The sequence below is a fragment of the Rhinatrema bivittatum genome, chromosome 8 (assembly GCF_901001135.1).
Source record: "Rhinatrema bivittatum chromosome 8, aRhiBiv1.1, whole genome shotgun sequence".
Classification (NCBI taxonomy): Eukaryota; Metazoa; Chordata; class Amphibia; order Gymnophiona; family Rhinatrematidae; genus Rhinatrema; species Rhinatrema bivittatum.
Window position 1 is genome coordinate 17,423,227 of NC_042622.1, and position 17,783 is coordinate 17,441,009.

Consider the following 17,783-nt stretch of genomic DNA (forward strand, 5'->3'; position numbering starts at 1 on the left):
GTAATAGTTTTGCCTTCCTTCCACCTTTCTTAATGTGTGGAATACATCTGGACTGAGCCTCTAGGATTGTATTTTTAAACAATGTCCATGCCTGTTCAACACTTTTAACCTTTGCAGCTGCACCTTTCAGTTTTTTTCTAACTATTTTCCTCATTTTATCAGTTTCCCTTTTGAAAATTTAGTGTTAGAGCTGTAGATTTACTTATTGTCCCCCTTCCAGTTATTAGTTTAAATTTGATCATGTTATGATCACTATGACCGTTTACAGTTCACATTAACTGCTCATGTTAATGACATGAGCATTAATGTGCTAAAGTTAGTTATTACATTAATGTGGATGTTATCACTAAATATTAGCTACACTTCCATGAGTTTTACTTTAATGTCCACTTTTGTGCGCTTTAATGTGTTACTTTTCTATGTGCTAATGAGCATCTCAGTTACTTATTAGCATAGATTTTGCATTAATATTCTCATGAGCTAATTCATGCATGTTAAAAACACTGAGGTCCATTTTAATCTGCTGTGCGGCTTGGCTAGTTAGTTGGATAAACTTTAGCAGGGTATGCTAAAGTTAGCCAGCCCTATGGGCTGCCCAGAGTTAGCCACATTGATTAAGCGGCTAACTCAGAATATCGAATATCCACTTGCCCCGGAATGCCCCCTTCTTATCCGGCAAGATTTAACCAAATAAGGACCACTTATAATTGAGCAAGCCATTTAGACGGATAATTATTACGTTATCTATCTAAATGGCTTTTGAATATTGACCTCACTATTAACTTGTGTAACCTAGATTGCATGTACTAATAACACTTTTAATATGAGTTAATACCTCTGAAAGCATTAGTGCAGTGCCTCCTTCAGTGCAAACTTTTGACTCAAATTTGACTTTTTAGCTTTAAGACCTTTTAATATCCAGTTTTGATAGGCTCATGAAATGTAATTTTTATAATGAACAGTCATCTTGGTTTTACTATACTTGTTAACATTTATTTTATAGATTATGACTTGCAGGTAGCCATTACGGAAGCCTTATGCAGAATGACATCAGAAAAGCAAAGAGGAGAGCTAGCAAGTCAGTGGTTTCCCATGGAATTTGTGACAAATGCTTTTAAAGGAATTAAAGACTCTGACTTTGAAACGGTAAATCAATGTATAGAACACAACCCAAAGATAGAAAACAATTTTGCTCCTTTTCAATATAATTTTATACTTTATTTCACCAACTTGTAGGTAAACTGATATCTTTTATTGGCCATGCACTGAAAGGGAAAGTTTGTAGCTGAATTCTTCATTATTTATTTTAAATATTTTATGCCATGGCTTACATAAAAACATACATATTTATATAAAGCAGTATAGTAAATCTAAATTAATCTGATAGTATAACTTAAATCAGAGCACGCCGCTCAAGAACTTTTCTAATATATAATAACTAACACCCTTCCTGTTGATTCTACCATTGTTACCTAACTTGTTCAACTATTATACTCACTGTAGAAACCCTGATGTTACTTTGTCTACCTATTATGATTACTGTAAACCGTTATGATGGCGAAACCGAATGATGGTATACAAAACATGTTAAATAAATAAATAAAATAAATTGTGCCACGGGACACTGGTATCCCGCAGCAAGATCTCTACTATGCTGCAGTGGTCTCCCTTTCCTCCTCCTTTCTCCCACAGTAGTGTTCTTCCACAAGTCCCTTTCCTCCTCCTTTCTCCCACAGTAGTGTGATCTTCCACAAGTCCCTACCAGCCTACCTTGCTTGTGATAATCCACCAGCCAATGTCTTCCTGCCACCGCAGCAGCCTGCCTTCCAATAGGCTGGTTGTTCAGTGGGCACCCTTTGCACATGCAGGACAGCCTCGTTGGTGGCAAGCAATGTTCCCTCTAAGCTGCGTGTCTGCGCACAACTTTTCCGATGGGCACTCACAGCTGTGGTGAAGCAAGTGAAAGACGACAGACCTGGCTGCAGGACACTGCCAAAGATGAAGTAAAAAAAAAAAAAAAAGAATCGGCTGCAGACCATTGCTGGAGCCCAGGCTGGCAAGAACGAAATGAAAAAAAGGAGAGATTCCTCTGGAGGCAGCTGCTGAGCCCAGGTCGGTGGGACAGAAATGGAAAAAAATAGAAATCCCGCTGCAGGCTGCCAATGGGGACGAAATGAAAAAAATAAGAGAGATCCTATTGAGGGCGTGAGCAGGGATGAAATGAAAAAAAAAAAGAGAACCTGCTGCAGGTTGCTGCTGGAGAGAAAGAGAGATTGGGAGTCTGCTTGTGCGTGTGCCTGAGAGAGAGAGATTGGGAGCCTATTTGTGTGTGTGCCTGTCAGAGAGAGATTGGGAGTCTGCATGTGTGTGTGCCTGTGTGAGCATGCGTGCCTGTGAAAGCCTATGTATTACAGGCACATATACTCTTTATCTTTGTGAAGGAGAGAGAGCCTGTGTATGTGAGAGAGAGGCAGTGTGTGTGTGTAAGAACTTAGGCAAGTGTATGAGCGAGGAAGTGTGTGAGAGAATGAATGTGTTGTTGTGTGTGTGAGAGAGAAGAAAAAATTTGTGCAGCCCTCCCTCTTCCAATCCACGACAAACTCAGGAAGACTAGAAATCAAAAGATCCCAGATATGGAGAGCAGGAGAAAATCTTTTTTATTTTAATTTTGAGGTGGTGTTTGACATTTCCCTGTACGTACCCGGATCAGTCCAGGACAGCTGGGTTTTGCCTCCCCTCCAGCAGATGGAGACAGAGAAGAACTTTGCGGACTCCGTCCTATACCCCTGAGGTGCCACCTAGAGTCTGCCAGTATTTCTCTGTCTCCAGCAGATCATGGAGGTGCAAAACCTAGGGTCTGGTGTCAGTTTAGTGGTAATTTGGTTTGACTTGTGGTTTTCTTGCTAGTTGTGATTTTCCAGTCAGGCCAGTAAGGGATTTAGGTGAAGGGTCCCTTTAAGTTTAAGTTTAAAAAAAAAAAGTTGAAATTAGGGATAGCTGTTGTTAGCCTCCCAGGGGGTTGGCAGGTCCTGGTGGGACCATCCCCCTGGTATTCGAGGCTTGGGAGCAGAGGGTTGGAAACCCTGAAACTGCAGCGGCTGAGGGTAATACTGGGGGTCCCGGCTCACCCTCAGCAGGACCGCACACGACAGGTAAAAAAAAAAAAAAAGGATTTGTTTTCACACAGCTGTTTTCTTGCTCCGGCCTAGCGATCGCTCCGTTCTGCCGCAATTTCACTGTTTTCGCGGGCTTTTTTAGGGCCAGGAACTCTCTGTTTCGCTGTGGTTCTTTTTTCGGATTGCTGTAAAATCGAGGCAGGGGATTATGCCTCATGGCTCGGCGTGCTTGGTGTGTGACAGTGCGGATGCGCGTCTTTCCCACGCTGGGATTTGTATAGGCTGCCTGTTGGGGTGAAGGCCCGTCCCGTTCGGTGATTTAGCACAAGGCTGACAGGGACAGTTCTTGGCCGCGCCGGGAGCCTGGGAGGCCCGATTGGCTGCGGCAAACCTCAGATCCTTTTCGACTTAGTGCAGGGTCTGAGGCCTTACTAAGCACCTGGCGGAATTAGGAAAAAGCAGTGCTGGGGGAGGGGTCCTCTCCACCACCACTTTCCCTGAGACCACCTGCCTCTGGGGGGGGTGAGATTCAAGAGGATCAAGGTGATTTCTCGAAGGAGGAGCAGAACAAGGACTAGGATGGGTCTTCCTCCTCGTTCTCCTCCGAATTTGTGATGATGTTGCACAAGTTCTTCAAAGCTCGTAAGACAGCGAAAGGCTTGCGGGCTAAGCTGCCCCGTTCATCCTCTGAGCCCACAGGGGTGGGTAGGGGTTCCTCTTCGCAAATGCCCCAAATCTTCTGGAGGTCCCGTCCGGTGGATACTTCAGAGACGGTCATGTCCGATGGAGATCATTCACCTCGGCAAGTTCCAGGAGAGGGGCAGGATGCGGATCCGGATCCTCAGCTACAGCCGGCCAGATGGCTTGCCAATGGTGGAAGGCGTTGATCCCAGGGTAGTATGGCTGTTCCGGAAGGATGAACTGGGCCCTCTGATACCTGCCATTCTGGATGAGCTCATTATTGAAGTGCCTCCGGAGGATTCCAGGTTCGGGGCTATGGATCCGGTTATGGTGGGGGTCCGAGGTCCGGGGTGGTCTTTTCCATTTCATCTGTTAGTCACGGATCTCTTGTTTAAGGAGTGGGATACTCCGGATCTTGGTTTAAAACATAGAAACATAGAAGTGACGGCAGAAGAAGACCAACGGCCCATCCAGTCTGCCCAGCAAGCTACGCAGTTTATCCATTTTTTCCCCCCCCTTTTTTCTCCCTCCCACCTGTCTCTATTGGCTTCCAGCACCCTCCGGCCCCAATTCCCTTCCACCCCTCCACCAATGCAGAGAGCAGCGCCATCCTAGTGAACATCCAGCTCAATCAGGGGTAGCAACCGCCGCAACCAGCAGGCCACACCCCTGCCCCTTACCCACCCCTGTTTTGTTTGCTTGTTTATTTGTTTTTTTATTTTTTTGAGATGGCAGCCCTCCATCCTTCCGCTCCGTGAAGGTGGAACACCAACCACTGGCCACTGGCATCCCGCTCCGTGAATGCCTCAGTGGCTACTGCCGCTTTGTGCAGTGTTTTGCTGCCTGAAGGTGGAACACCAACTACTGGCCACTGGCATCCCGCTCCGTGAATGCCTCAGTGGCTACTGCCGCTCCGTGCAGTGTTTTGCTGCCTGAAGGTGGAACACCAACTACTGGCCATTGGCATCCCGCTCCGTGAATGCCTCAGTGGCTACTGCCGCTCCGTGCAGTGTTTGCTGCCTCCTCTCTATTTATGCCCACTAGACTTGATGGGCATAAATAGAGAGGAGGCAGCAAAAGTGGGTAGAGCTATGGACAAATTGTACCTGCTTCCAGAGGAGGCTTTTGATCTCCTCAAGGTCCCTAAGGTGGATGCCTTGGTCTCAGTGGTCACTAAAAAGACCACCATTCCTGTCATGGGGCCACTGCGCTGAAGGATTTGCAGGACTGCAAGTTGAAGCTGCAGCTCAAGAAGATTTTTGAAGTTTTGGCTCTAGGGGTCCGGGCTGCTATTTGCAGCAGTTTCGTGCAGCGGGCTTGTCTCCGTTGAGTGCAGGATTGGCAGGCCGAGGCTTCCTTCTCGGACGCAGCGGCGTTGCGGGCTAGTCGTGTGGAGGCGGTGGTAGCGTATAGTGCGGATGCCCTGTATGATCTTTTGAAAACATTGGGCAGGACAATGGTTGCAGTGGTTTCGGCTTGCTGGCTCCTCTGGCTCAGACACTGGTCGGCAGATGTTTCATCTAAAGCACAGCTGAGTTCTTTACCGTTCAAAGGAAAGCTGCTTTTTGGGCAACAGCTGGAGGGCATGATAAAGTCTCTGGGAGAGAACAAGGTCCACAGGTTGCTGGAGGATAGGCCTAGATCCAGAGGGTCCTTTCCTCAGCGGGCAAGATTTCGGGGAAATCGTTTCCACTCCTCACGGTCTGCCAGTTCGTCGTTTTGCCAGGGTACCGGTCGCCAATCTTCTTGGAACCAGTCCTTTCGGGGCCGCCGGCCTGCCAGAGATGGAGCTCAGCAGTCCCATGGGGGCTCCAAAACCTCACATTGAAGCAAGGCCGGTCCACCCTTCCTTTCCAAGGATCGGGGGAAGGTTATCCCTTTTCCGGGAGGAGTGGACCAAAGTGACCTCCGACTAGTAGGTCCTAATCATCATAGAACACGGCTACACTTTAGATTTTGCTCATCCGATCAAAGAGCATTACATAGTGTCCCCTTGTGCGTACCACCAAAAGTGCCGGGCAGTGCGAGACACTCTACAGCGCTTACAGGATCTGGGAGCCATAGTTCCAGTATCCGAAGGGCAGCTACGGCGAGGACGCTACTCCATCTACTTCGTGGTACCAAAGAAGGAGGGCACCTTCCGTCCCATCCTCGATTTAAAAAGGGTGAATCACGCCTTGAAGGTGCCTCGGTTTCGAATGGAAACTCTTCACTCCCTGATAGCGTCAGTGCACAAGGGAGAGTTCCTGGCATCTTTGGACCTGATGGAGGCATACCTGCACATTCCGATTCGTTTGCATCATCAACAATATCTACGGTTTGCAATCCTCGGCCGCCATTTTCAATTCTGCGCCCTCCCATTTGGGCTTGCGACGGCGCCCAGAGTCTTCACCAAGGTGATGGTGGTAGCAGCCACCTTACGATGGGAGGGGATACTGGTACATCCTTATCTGGACGATTGGCTAATTTGAGCAAAATCAGAAAGCCTTTGCAGAGATGCAGTCGCGAGGGTACTCTGGACGTTGGACTTGTTGGGGTGGGTGGTCAACCCCGAGAAGAGTCAACTGGTTCCCTCCCAAACTTTAGAGTTCCTGGGGGCTCGTTTCGACACGGCCATGGGAAAGGTTTTTCTGACGGAAGAGAGGATCTCCTAGCTCACGTTGAGGGTGAAGTCATTGCGCTCTCTCTCTCTTGACCCAAAGTCTGGGATTACTTACAGGACCTGGGGTCCATGGCTTTGACGCTCGAACTCGTTCCGTGGGCCTTTGCACATATGCTTCCTCTTCAATCAGCCTTGGTCTCCCAATGGAATCCCCTCTCACAGAAATTTCATCTGCCCCTGATGGATGAGGCGCGTTCCAGTCTTCCTTGGTGGCTCTCACCGCACAATTTGCGCCAGGGGGTAGATTTAGAAATTCCCTGTTGGATAGTGGTGACCACCGATGCCAGTCTCTCCGGCTGGGGAGTGGTGTGTCGGGGGAAGGCAGTCCAGGGACTATTGACCAGCACAGAGGCCACCTGGTCGATCAATCGTTTGTAAACCAGGGCGGTTCTGTTAGTGCTCCAAACCCTCCTCCCAGTGGTAGAGGGCAGGTCTGTGAGAATACTCTCCGACAATGCAACAATGGTGGCTTACATCAATTGCCAGGGAGGAACTCGGAGCCGTCCGCTGGTGACGGAGGCTCGGCTCATAATCACCTGGGCGGAGAGGCACCTGTACATGATAGCGGCCTCTCACATTGCCGGGATGGACAATGTTCAAGCGGATTTTCTCAGCCGCCACCAGTTAGATCCGGGAGAGTGGGAGTTAGCCGACGACGCGTTTCAACTCCTGTGCGACTGCTGGTCCCGTCCAGCCATGGACCTGATGGCGACGTTTCGTAATGCCAAGGCTCATCGGTTCTACAGCCATCGGAGGGAGCCAGGGGCAGAAGGGATAGATGCTCTGGTCCTTCCATGGCCAAAGGACATTCTATTATACGTTTTTCCACCATGGCCGTTGGTAGGCAAGATCCTACGCCGCATCGAGGTCCACCTGGGCAGAGTAATTCTTGAGGCACCGGAGTGGCCGAGATGCCCGTGGTTTGCGGACCTCTTGAATTTGACAATGGACGGCCCGCTGCGGTTTCCAGCGTCTCTGACTCTGCTACGCCAGGGTCCCATTTGTTTTGGAGAGGCAGAACACTTTTGTCTAGCGGCATAGCTTTTGAGCGGCATAGGTTGAGTAGTAAGGGTTACTCGCATGCGGTGGTAACCATGCTCTTGCATTCCTGTAAAACTTCTACCTCCAGGGCGTACGTTATAGTTTGGGGAGTGTTTGAGTCTTGGTGTCTTGCTCACAGGGTCCAGCCGGCGAGGGCTTCCATCCCGGAGGTTCTAGAATTTGTACAGGCAGGGCTGGCCAAGGGGTTGGCGTTCAATTCCCTGTGGGTTCAGGTAGCAGCTCTTGGCTGTTTCTGCGGAAATGTGCAGGGAGTTGCACTAGCCTCTCATCCGGACGAGGCTCGGTTTCTGAGAAGAGCTAAACATCTGCGGAGTCCTTGCCCTTCGTGGAGGCTGAATTTTGTCCTCCACGCCCTTTGTGGGGCTCCCTTCAAGCCACTAAAACGGGCGACCCTGAAGGACTTGACCTTAAAGGTTGTTTTCCTTGTAGCGATTTCGTCTGCGCGATGGGTGTCCGAGCTTCAGGCCTTGTCTTGCAGGGAGCCTTTCTTATGGATTTCGAGGCAGGAGTTTCCTTGAGAATGGTTCCCTCCTTTCTCCCAAAGGTGGTATCCTCTTTTCACTTGAATCAGTTGTGGAGCTCCCTTCCTTTGCGGATCTAGGTTTCTCTTCTCCAGAGGCTAGGGAGTTACGCAGGTTGGATGTCAAGAGGGTACTGTTGCGTTACCTGGAGGTTACGAACAGCTTCCATCTCTCGGACCATCTCTTTGTTCTATGGAGTGGACCCAGGAGGGATCAGAAGGCTTCCAGAGCTACGATCGCTCGACGATTGTTTTGGCATACCTGGTTCAGGGCCGTCCGATTCCGTCTGGTCTTAAGCCGCATTCTACTTGCTCACAAGCGGCTTCATGGGCGGAATGTCAACAGGTGTCGCCACAGGAGATTTGTAGGGCGGCTACCTGGAAGCCTCCGCATACTTTCACGAGGCATTATCGAGTTGATGTCCGGACTCTCTCAGTCCCATCCTGGTTAGGTAAGCTTTGGTACATCCCAGCTGTCCTGGACTGATCCAGGTACATACAGGGAAAGGAAAATTGGTTCTTACCTGCTAATTTTGTTCCTCAGTCCAGATGCCCGCCCAGGAGGAAACGGAGAGTCTGCTGGGCCGGTAGTTCTTTATTTGCTGAAAGTATCTTAACTGCCCTCTATTTCAAGGTCAGGATTTGGGCATGATTGCGTTCATACAGTTTCATGTTTTCTTTGCTCCCTCTGCTCTTAGGGGGGAGGTTGTAGTTGACTAAAAGTTATAGTTCTGGTTGATTTCTGCTTGGTACACTATAATACTGGCAGACTCTAGGTGGCGCCTCAGTGGTATGGGACAGAATCCGCAAAATTCTTCTCTATCTCCATCTGCTGGAGGGGAGGCAAAACTCAGCTGTCCTGGACTGATCCGTGGTACTACAGGAATGAAAATTAGCAGGTAAGAACCAATTTTCCTTTCTGCTGTTTTGAAATACTTTATTGGTGTTTTGGGAAATTTATAACAAGTTTTTAAACTGTTGGATATTTGTTGGCTGTTCATTTTTTTTTTTAGTATGATTTTAATATTATGAATGTTTTATGTCTTGATTTTATTGCTTTATGTTTTGTGAGGAATGATAATTCTGTTTTTCCATTGCTGCACTGCATAATATCAGGCTTGTGGCTTCCAGCTCAGTTATTGTTGGTGCATTTCTATTTACTAGGGATGTGAATCGGGTGATCGATCGTTTTAACGATCGATTTTGGCTGGGGGGGGAGGGAAATCTGATCGTCATGGTTTTTGTTTTTTTAAATCATAAAAAATCGTAAATCGGGGGAGGGCGGGAAAACCGGCACCCTAAAACCCATCCCGACCCTTTAAAATAAATCCCCCACCCTCCCGAAGCCCCCCAAAATGTTTTAAATTACCTGGGGTCCAGTGGGGGGGGGGGTCCCGGCAAGATCTCCCGCTCTCGGGCCACGGCTGCGTTAAAAGAAATGGCGCCGGTGGCCCTTTGGCCTTACCATATGACAGGGCAAAGGTAGCGTCGGCGCCATTTTGGTTCCTGTCACCCGACGTCACGAGTGCAGGAGATCGCTCCCGGACCCCCGCTGGACCCCCAGGGACTTTTGGCCAGCTTGGGGGGGCCTCCTGACCCCCACAAGACTTGCCAAAAGTCCAGCGGGGGTCCGGGAGCGACCTCCTGCACGTGGGCCGTATTGCCAATATTCAAAATGGCGCCGGCGCTACTTTGACTTTTGCAAAAGTATTTTGAATATTGAATATTGGCAATACGGCCCGCGTGCAGGAGGTCGCTCCCGGACCCCCGCTGTGGGGGTCAGGAGGTCCCCCCAAGCTGGCCAAAAGTCCCTGGGGGTCCAGCGGAGGTCTGGGAGCGATCTCCTGCACTCGTGACGTCGGGTGACAGGAACCAAAATGGCGCCGGCGCTATCTTTGCCCTGTCATATGGTAAGGGTAAAGGGCCACTGGCGCCATTTCTTTTAACGCAGCCGTGGCCCGAGAGCGGGAGATCGCGCCGGGACCCCCCCACTGGTCCCCAGGTAATTTAAAACATTTTGTGAGGCTTCGGGAGGGTGGGGGATTTATTTTAAAGGGTCAGGGTGGGTTTTAGGGTGCCGGTTTTCCCGCCCTCCCCCGATTTACGATTTTTTTGACGATAAATCGGGGGAATTGTTATTGTATCGCGGCTCTAACGATTTTTGACGATTTAAAATATATCTGACAATTGTTTTAAATCGTCAAAAAACGATTCACAACCCTACTATTTACACTTTATGGCCTTTCTATTTTGTTTTGGTGAGGGTCTGTCTTGTGTAACTTTAATTCTTGCTGTGAAAATGATGGTACTTGTTATCACTGGCTTTTACCATATTATGGCCATTCCTTCTTCATTTCTATTTTAACAAAAGTTTACTCTTTATTAATTTCACCTGCATGCAGAAAGTGGTTTTGAAAGTTATTGCTGAAAATATTTTTTCATAAACATTTTATTTTCACTGCTGTTAGTAGATACTAGGGATTATTTTAAGCAAGGGATGGACTTAGCTAATGTTCCCTCTAAGGATTGGGTTGCTCTGAGCATAAAAGTGATAGGCTTTCTGCATCAGAAAAGTAGTGCTCACAATGTAATATAACCAAAAATGTTTGCTCAGTTGCAAAAATGTTTGCACACAGCAAACCAATTCTTACAGGGAACACTTGGCATTGGCGAGAAGGAAATTGGGAATGGATCTTGAGCAGGGTTGGGTTTAGAGAGAAAAAGAGTATTGTTGGGGAGGGAAGGTAGTGCTGTTCAGTTTAGTTAAAAATACATTTCCAGGTATTTTCACACTCACATGAAAATATGTGACATTGTAAAATTTGGTTTGTTGTACAACGAGGATCAAGCAAACTTAAAAGCATGCCCTGATATTAAAAAAGATTGAGAAACTCTGGCTTAGATAACAAAAGGAAATTGTTCTAGATACGATTTGCAAACTTCAAGAGCTGATTGGAAAACCTGATTAGTGAAGGTTTTCCAATCAGTTCCCTAAAGAGAAAAGTTTTTAATTGCTTTTCAAAAGAAGATAAACATTGCTTCTTTCTGAGGTCCTCAGGCAATGAATTCCACAGCAAAGATCCAGCTACTGCAAAGATTGTCTTGCGATATTCTGCTAAGCAGATTGTTCTTTTGGATGGTACATCCAAGAGACAGCAAGCAGCCCATAGAGTTTATTCTTGCAGCTGAGTTTTCTATTATCTGTAGAGCTTTAGGCACAAAATCAGGAAGTCCAAGATAAATTGAGTTGCATATCCTATTCTACATGTATTGTATTTTAATGATGGTATTAAAACTGTATTTTTAATTGAGTGTATATACTGTGCTTATCTTATATAACAAGCATTGGTGGTAATAAGTTTAATAAATCAAATCAGGAGTGTTACTTACTGTATTTAACTGCCATCCTTTTGCTGGGACCTGAATTGGTCAGCAATGATCCCAAACCTCCTGAAACCGATAGACAGAAGTCTGGAATCTTGTCTGTGGCTCCTGAGATACACTGCTACTTTAAAACTGCACCAGGCATCTTGACTTTGACTATTTTTTCACTTTCTTAATAGGACTGCAGAAAGTTTCTTAACCAAGTGAATGGCATGCTTGGGGAAAAAAGAAGGTAAGTGGTTGAGTCTAGTATTGTGGAGCTGTATAATACAATTTTCCAAATATAGTATTTGGAAAATAAGAGCTGAGCATATTTCCCCTTGCAAACCTGTGCAACATTAGGTCACCCAGGCTGGATTTAAGAATTTGGTGCCCATAGGCAGAGAGCTTGCACATGGCCCTAAAGCAAATAGAAAGCGGATGCTCTTTAGCCTGAATATTTAATGCTTTTGAAATCTGGTGCCCTAGACCAGCGGTTCTCAACTGGTGTGTCGCCAAGAACATGCAGGTGTATCACCACACTTCCCGGTACCCTGCTGGCCCAGCTGCTCCCCCTACCCAAGCAAAATAGGTCCTCCGCCTGGGCTTAAAATGCTGATAGCCTGGGCGGAACACGGCAGGAGAGCTGGAAAGCGGCACCAGTATGCTCTCTTCTTCCCATGCCCTGGAAGAGGAAGTGGTGAGCAGCAGGTCGTGCGCGGGAAGAAGAGACCATGCTAGTGCGGGCAGCATCGGCCCGAAGAAAAGAAGATAGGCGCGGCCTGAAGGATGAGCAGCGCAGCTCGGAGTAAAATGAGGAACAAAGTCAACCCTCGTGGCTGATGGGACTCCTTTCTCCGCGAGGGCTGAAAATGAAGGAGGTTGCTGCTGCCTTTAGGGTTGGGAGGAGGCTGCTGCTGCTACCGCTAGTTCGGGGGAGGGGGAGAGTGAGTGAATGAGCAAGCGTGTGTTTGAGATCCTGTTTGTATGTGTGCGTATGAGTGAGATAGCATGTATGTGAATGATTGAGAGCCTGTATATGTGAAAGAGAGTATGCATGTGATTGAGAGCTGGTTTAGGTGAGGGAGCATGTGAGTATGTGATTGAAAGCCTGTATGTAAATGAGAGAAAGAGAGAGAGCATATATAAGTGAGAGAGAAAAAGCACGTGTATATGTGAGCGATTGAGAGCCAATGTGAGAGAGAGGAGAAAGTTGCAAGCAAACCATCCCTCCTCCTACTAATTCAAAACAATCTCAGGACACCTGGATATCAAACGTTCCCAGGTATGCAGAGAAAACATTTTGTGTATCCTTATTATTTTTCATTACTGGGTCATTGTGTCTGCTATTTTTAAATATTTTATTGGTATCTAGAAATTTTTATATGAGTTTTTAATTATTAATTATCAGCTGTTTTGAAATAATCTGTTCTTTTTGTTAGTATGGTTTTACTGCTACTGATTTTATATTTATATATATATATATATATATATATATATATATATATTTATATTTATATCAGTGCCATACTCAAAGAGGGTTTCTTCAAACTTAAAGTCTTAAAAAACCTGAAACCTCTCCTTCACGCTAGTGACTTCCGCACTGTCGTCCAGGCTACACTGGCATCCAAGATGGATTACTGTAACTCCCTCTTTCTTGGCCTACCCTACTTCTCCTTAAAGCCCCTCCAAATGCTACAGAACACTGTAGCCAGAACCCTCTCCATCGCTCACAAATACGACCATATTTCCCCTATACTGAAGGACCTACACTGGCTCCCTATTCCCTCCCGCATCCTCTTTAAATCCCTGACCATTATACATAAAGCCTTATATTCCCATCACTCCAACTGGCTGGCAGATCCCCTCCAATTTGCCTGCTCGAATCGACCGACAAGGACCACTAACAAAGGGTCCCTCCATGTGCCATCCCTAAAGAAAGCGCACCTCACAGCTACAAGGGATCGGGCGCTCTCCATTGCTGGACCTATGCACTGGAACTCACTCCCAACCCACCTCAGACTTGAACCTTGCATCACCAGATTCAGATCCCAGCTCAAAACCTGGCTATTCAAACAAGCCTTTCCCCAACACCCTTGATGAATATTGAATTGTGATGGATCATGACCTGAATTTGACTATGACCTTGTTCTTATGACATTATAGTTCACTTGTTGTTTGTTCCTATGCTTCTCTGCTCTCCTTATGGTTTTTGTACCCCTTATCCTTCCCCTGTAACTTGTAATTTCCATTGCTTTTGTTCCATGTAAACCGAGGTGATGTTTCGACTAACATCGGTATAGAAGACTTTTAAATAAATAAATAAATAAATAAATAAATAAATTACTTGATTTGTTTTATAAGGATGGGTGATGTTTCTTTTTTTCCTTTGTTACACTGAATACATAGACTCTGGCTTGTTGTAGTTTCCAGTTCAGTTTTTGTCTGCATGTTTCTAGTTACGCTTTATGGTCTCTTTATTCTTTGTTAGGTGAGGGTCAGCACATGTGTTTCAGGTGAGGTTTTCTGCTGGCGTGTAGTTTCTGTGTAGGGCTCTATAGCAGCCTGACGTGGTCCATTTTGCTAATAGGAAATGTATTGGTGTCTTAAGGCCTGGTGAATTATTTTCAGTGTTGCCTTTTCTTAGGTAAGATGGTCACTCATGTGAGCGTGGTCTGTCAGGTGTGTCACGAAGGGAAAAAGGTTGAGAACCACTGCCCTAGACAGTTACCTATGCCTAAACTTGGACCTGAGGTCACTGTACATATACATTTTGTAGCACTATAAAGAGCGGATTTTTAGAAGGCCACACGCATAAAATCCGGTCTTTAAGCACGTGGCCAGGCCTAGCGCATGCCAAGCCTATTTTCAAAAAGACCCAGCCACGCACGTAAAGGCTGGTACATGCGTAAGCGCGGGCCTTCCTGAAAAGGGCAGGCCAGAGGGCGTTTTCTGGGCGGGGCAATTTGGGGGTGGGGCAGGGTGGGGCTAGAGGCGCCCAGTATAGCGCGTATGTTATAAAATCACACGTCCATGTGTGTGTGCGCCGGGTAGCGCATGCACATGGATGTGCGCACATACGTTTTGAAAAGCTACCCCTAATTGTGTAAAGAAAAGCTAATATGAACCATTTTACATGATTTGCACCAAGAAAGTTTTTGTTTTCCCCTTCCAGAGTTTTTACATATCCTTGCCTATCAGTGTTTCTTGAAAAATGTGAGGTAAGAAATTGTTTTTTTTTTTTTCAGTTAATAAAAACTGTGAAAAGCAAACAAATAATAGAAGTAAAAGCTAGTAGGATCTCTTTTGTGTATAAACCTTTTGATTATTTTTGCTACATATTATGTAGTTTTGTATTGTGATCGGCTTCTAAAAATTCAACCCAATGAATAGGAGAGTGTGGGTCTGAGAAAATACAAATGCATTGTTTTGTGTTCTAGAATATGCTAAAAGAATACGTGTGAATGGGCTTTATTTAATGCATTTATATTCTGCTACATCCATTAAAATATAGTAGATGGAGAATATGCATGCATTGACTTATTTTATGAAAGAATTGGTATATGTTTGTATTCATATACATACTATAGATAATCTCACATTGCGAGTTCAAGCTTGAAGCCAATGATTTTATTATAGCAGAACCCCTGGGCATAGGCCCTGCACAACCCATCTGTTACGCTCCACAGCCACAGCCGGCTGCGGCCGCCATTGCTCACCTCCCTTTTCACAGTCCTGGCTCCTTTGGGCTAAGTCGCAGCTTCGGCCACCTACCACTGTCCTTCATTCCCGGGCCTATCTGAACAGCATAGAAACTCCCGACCGCCATCTTACCTGTTGGGTTCCTTAGTGCTCGCGCCTCCGAAACAGCTTTAACCACGTCATGACGGGAATCTCGGGGGCGTCCCCACCAGATGACGTCACTCTACTCTAATACTTAAGCCGGCCTGCCCAAACAGCCGGCGACCTGGCAACGAGTTCACTTGCTGTTGTTCCAGCTTCTACTCTACTAGTTCCAGCTTGCTTCTGTGGTGTGAGACTACTGGGTACCCGCTCCTCGGGGGCCCCCCCTTGTCTCTTGGCTATCCGCTCCTCGGAGGGCCTCACACCCGGTCTCCAGCTTGCCTTTCTTCCAAGGCTTTCTAGGAGATTTCTGCTTACTACCTGTCGCTGTGAGTACCACTCGTGAATCACTATTCTGATTGCTTCGTGGGAATCCTCGCTGGTGTACCCCGCTCTGCGGACCATTGCCATGAGGGCTCACTTCCGGGTTCCCCCCTGCACTACGGACCCGAGTCGTGTATCATCTGAGGAATCCTCGCTGGTGTACCCCGCTCTGAGAACCATTGCCAAGAGGACTCACTTCCGTGTTTCCCCCTGCACTCAGACCCGAGTCATGTATCATCTGAGGAACCCTCGCTGGTATACCCCGCTCTGCGGACCATTGCCGTGAGGACTCACTTCCGGGTTTCCCCCTACACTACGGACCCGAGTTGTGTATCATCTGAGGAACCCTCGCTGGTGTACCCTGCTCTGCGGACCATTGCCGTGAGGACTCACTTCCGGGTTTCCCCCTGCACTACGGACCTGAGTCATGTATCATCTGAGGAACCCTTGCTGGTGTACCCCGATCTGCGGACCATTGCCATGAGGACTCCCTTCTGGGATTCCCCCTGCTCTATGGACCTGAGCCGTGTATCATCTGAGGAACCCTCGCCGGTGTACCCCGCTCTGCGGACTGATATCAAGGAACCTCCCTGCATTTCTCCATTACTGATTCAGTGTGCTACTGTGACTGTAATTCCCGGCACCCCCGCTCCTCGGGTAGTGCCGATTCCTCCTTTGACTCTTGTTTCAAGCAAGATTGATGTCAGCTATGTGCTGCCATTCCGTGGCCCACCTCCAGGGGTTACTCTCTACACCTCCACCTCTATGTCTGCTGTATTCCCATCCTGCAGCCGAGGCTCCGCCTCCGACAGTGAGACCCAGCGGGTCTCCTCCCCCTGGGTGTTAGGATATTTATCCTAACACCCTCGCTGGTGTACCCCGCTCTGCAGACTAATATCAAGGAACCTTCCTGCATTTAAGAACATAAGAAGAACATAAGTAAATGCCATACTGGGTCAGACCAAGGGTCCATCAAGCCCAGCATCCTGTTTCCAACAGTGGCCAATCCAGGCCATAAGAACCTGGCAAGTACCCAAAAACTAAGTCTTTTTTTTAAACACAGCTATACTAACTGCACTAACCACATCCTCTGGCAACAAATTCCAGAGTTTAATTGTGCATTGAGTAAAAAAGAACTTTCTCTGATTAGTTTTAAATGTGCCCCATGCTAACTTCATGGAGTGCCCCCTAGTCTTTCTACTATCTGAAAGAGTAAATAACCGATTCATATCTACCCGTTCTAGACCTCTCATAATTTTAAACATCTCTATCATATCCCCCCTCAGCCGTCTCTTCTCCAAGCTGTAAAGTCCTAACCTCTTTAGTCTTTCCTCATAGGGGAGCTGTTCCATTCCCCTTATCATTTTGGTAGCCCTTCTCTGTACCTTCTCCATCGCAATTATATCTTTTTTGAGATGCGGCAACCAGAATTGTACACAGTATTCAAGGTGCAGTCTCACCATGGAGCGATACAGAGGCATTATTACATTTTCCGTTTTGTTCACCATTCCCTTTCTAATAATTCCCACCATTCTGTTTGCTTTTTTGACTGCCACAGCACACAGAACCGATGATTTCAATGTGTTATCCACTATGACACCTAGACTCTTTCTTGGGTTCCTAATATGGAACCCAACATTGTGTAATTATAGCATGGGTTATTTTTCCCTATATGCATCACCTTACACTTATCCACATTAAATTTCATCTGCCATTTGGATGCCCAATTTTCCAGTCTCACAAGGTCTACCTGCAATTTATCACAATCTGCTTGTGATTTAACTACTCTGAACAATTTTGTGTCATCTCCAAATTTGATTATCTCACTCGTATTTCTTTCCAGATCATTTATAAATATATTGAAAAGTAAGGGTCCCAATACAGATCCCTGAGGCACTCCACTGTCCACTCCCTTCCACTGAGAAAATTGTCCATTTAATCCTGCTGTCTGTTTCCTGTCTTTTAGCCAGTTTGCAATCCACGAAAGGACATCGCCACCTATCCCATGACTTTTTACTTTTCCTAGAAGCCTCTCATGAGGAACTTTGTCAAACGCTGGTGTACCCCGCTCTGCCAAATTGGGTGCTACTCCACAGATGCCACCGTTCCAGCCACCCGTGCCCCTGCTGGCACCTCTTCGGTTTTCAGGTGACCCCTTGTGCTGTAGGGGCTTCATGAATCAGTGCAACATGCACTTTCCTTACAACCCACA

General features: G+C 46.9%; 1 protein-coding gene across 8 annotated transcripts in view; it reads left to right on the plus strand.

Moving 5' to 3' along the window:
* The window catches only part of SYCP2 (synaptonemal complex protein 2), a 752,024-nt gene that overhangs the window by 149,180 nt on the left and 585,061 nt on the right, over nt 1–17,783 (plus strand). For all 8 annotated transcript variants that reach the window (XM_029611557.1, XM_029611556.1, XM_029611555.1 and 5 more), the window contains 3 exons: nt 1,004–1,146; nt 11,605–11,657; nt 14,580–14,625. In XM_029611557.1, coding sequence (XP_029467417.1) covers nt 1,004–1,146; nt 11,605–11,657; nt 14,580–14,625 — 242 coding nt within the window. The remainder of the gene's footprint in view (nt 1–1,003; nt 1,147–11,604; nt 11,658–14,579; nt 14,626–17,783) is intronic.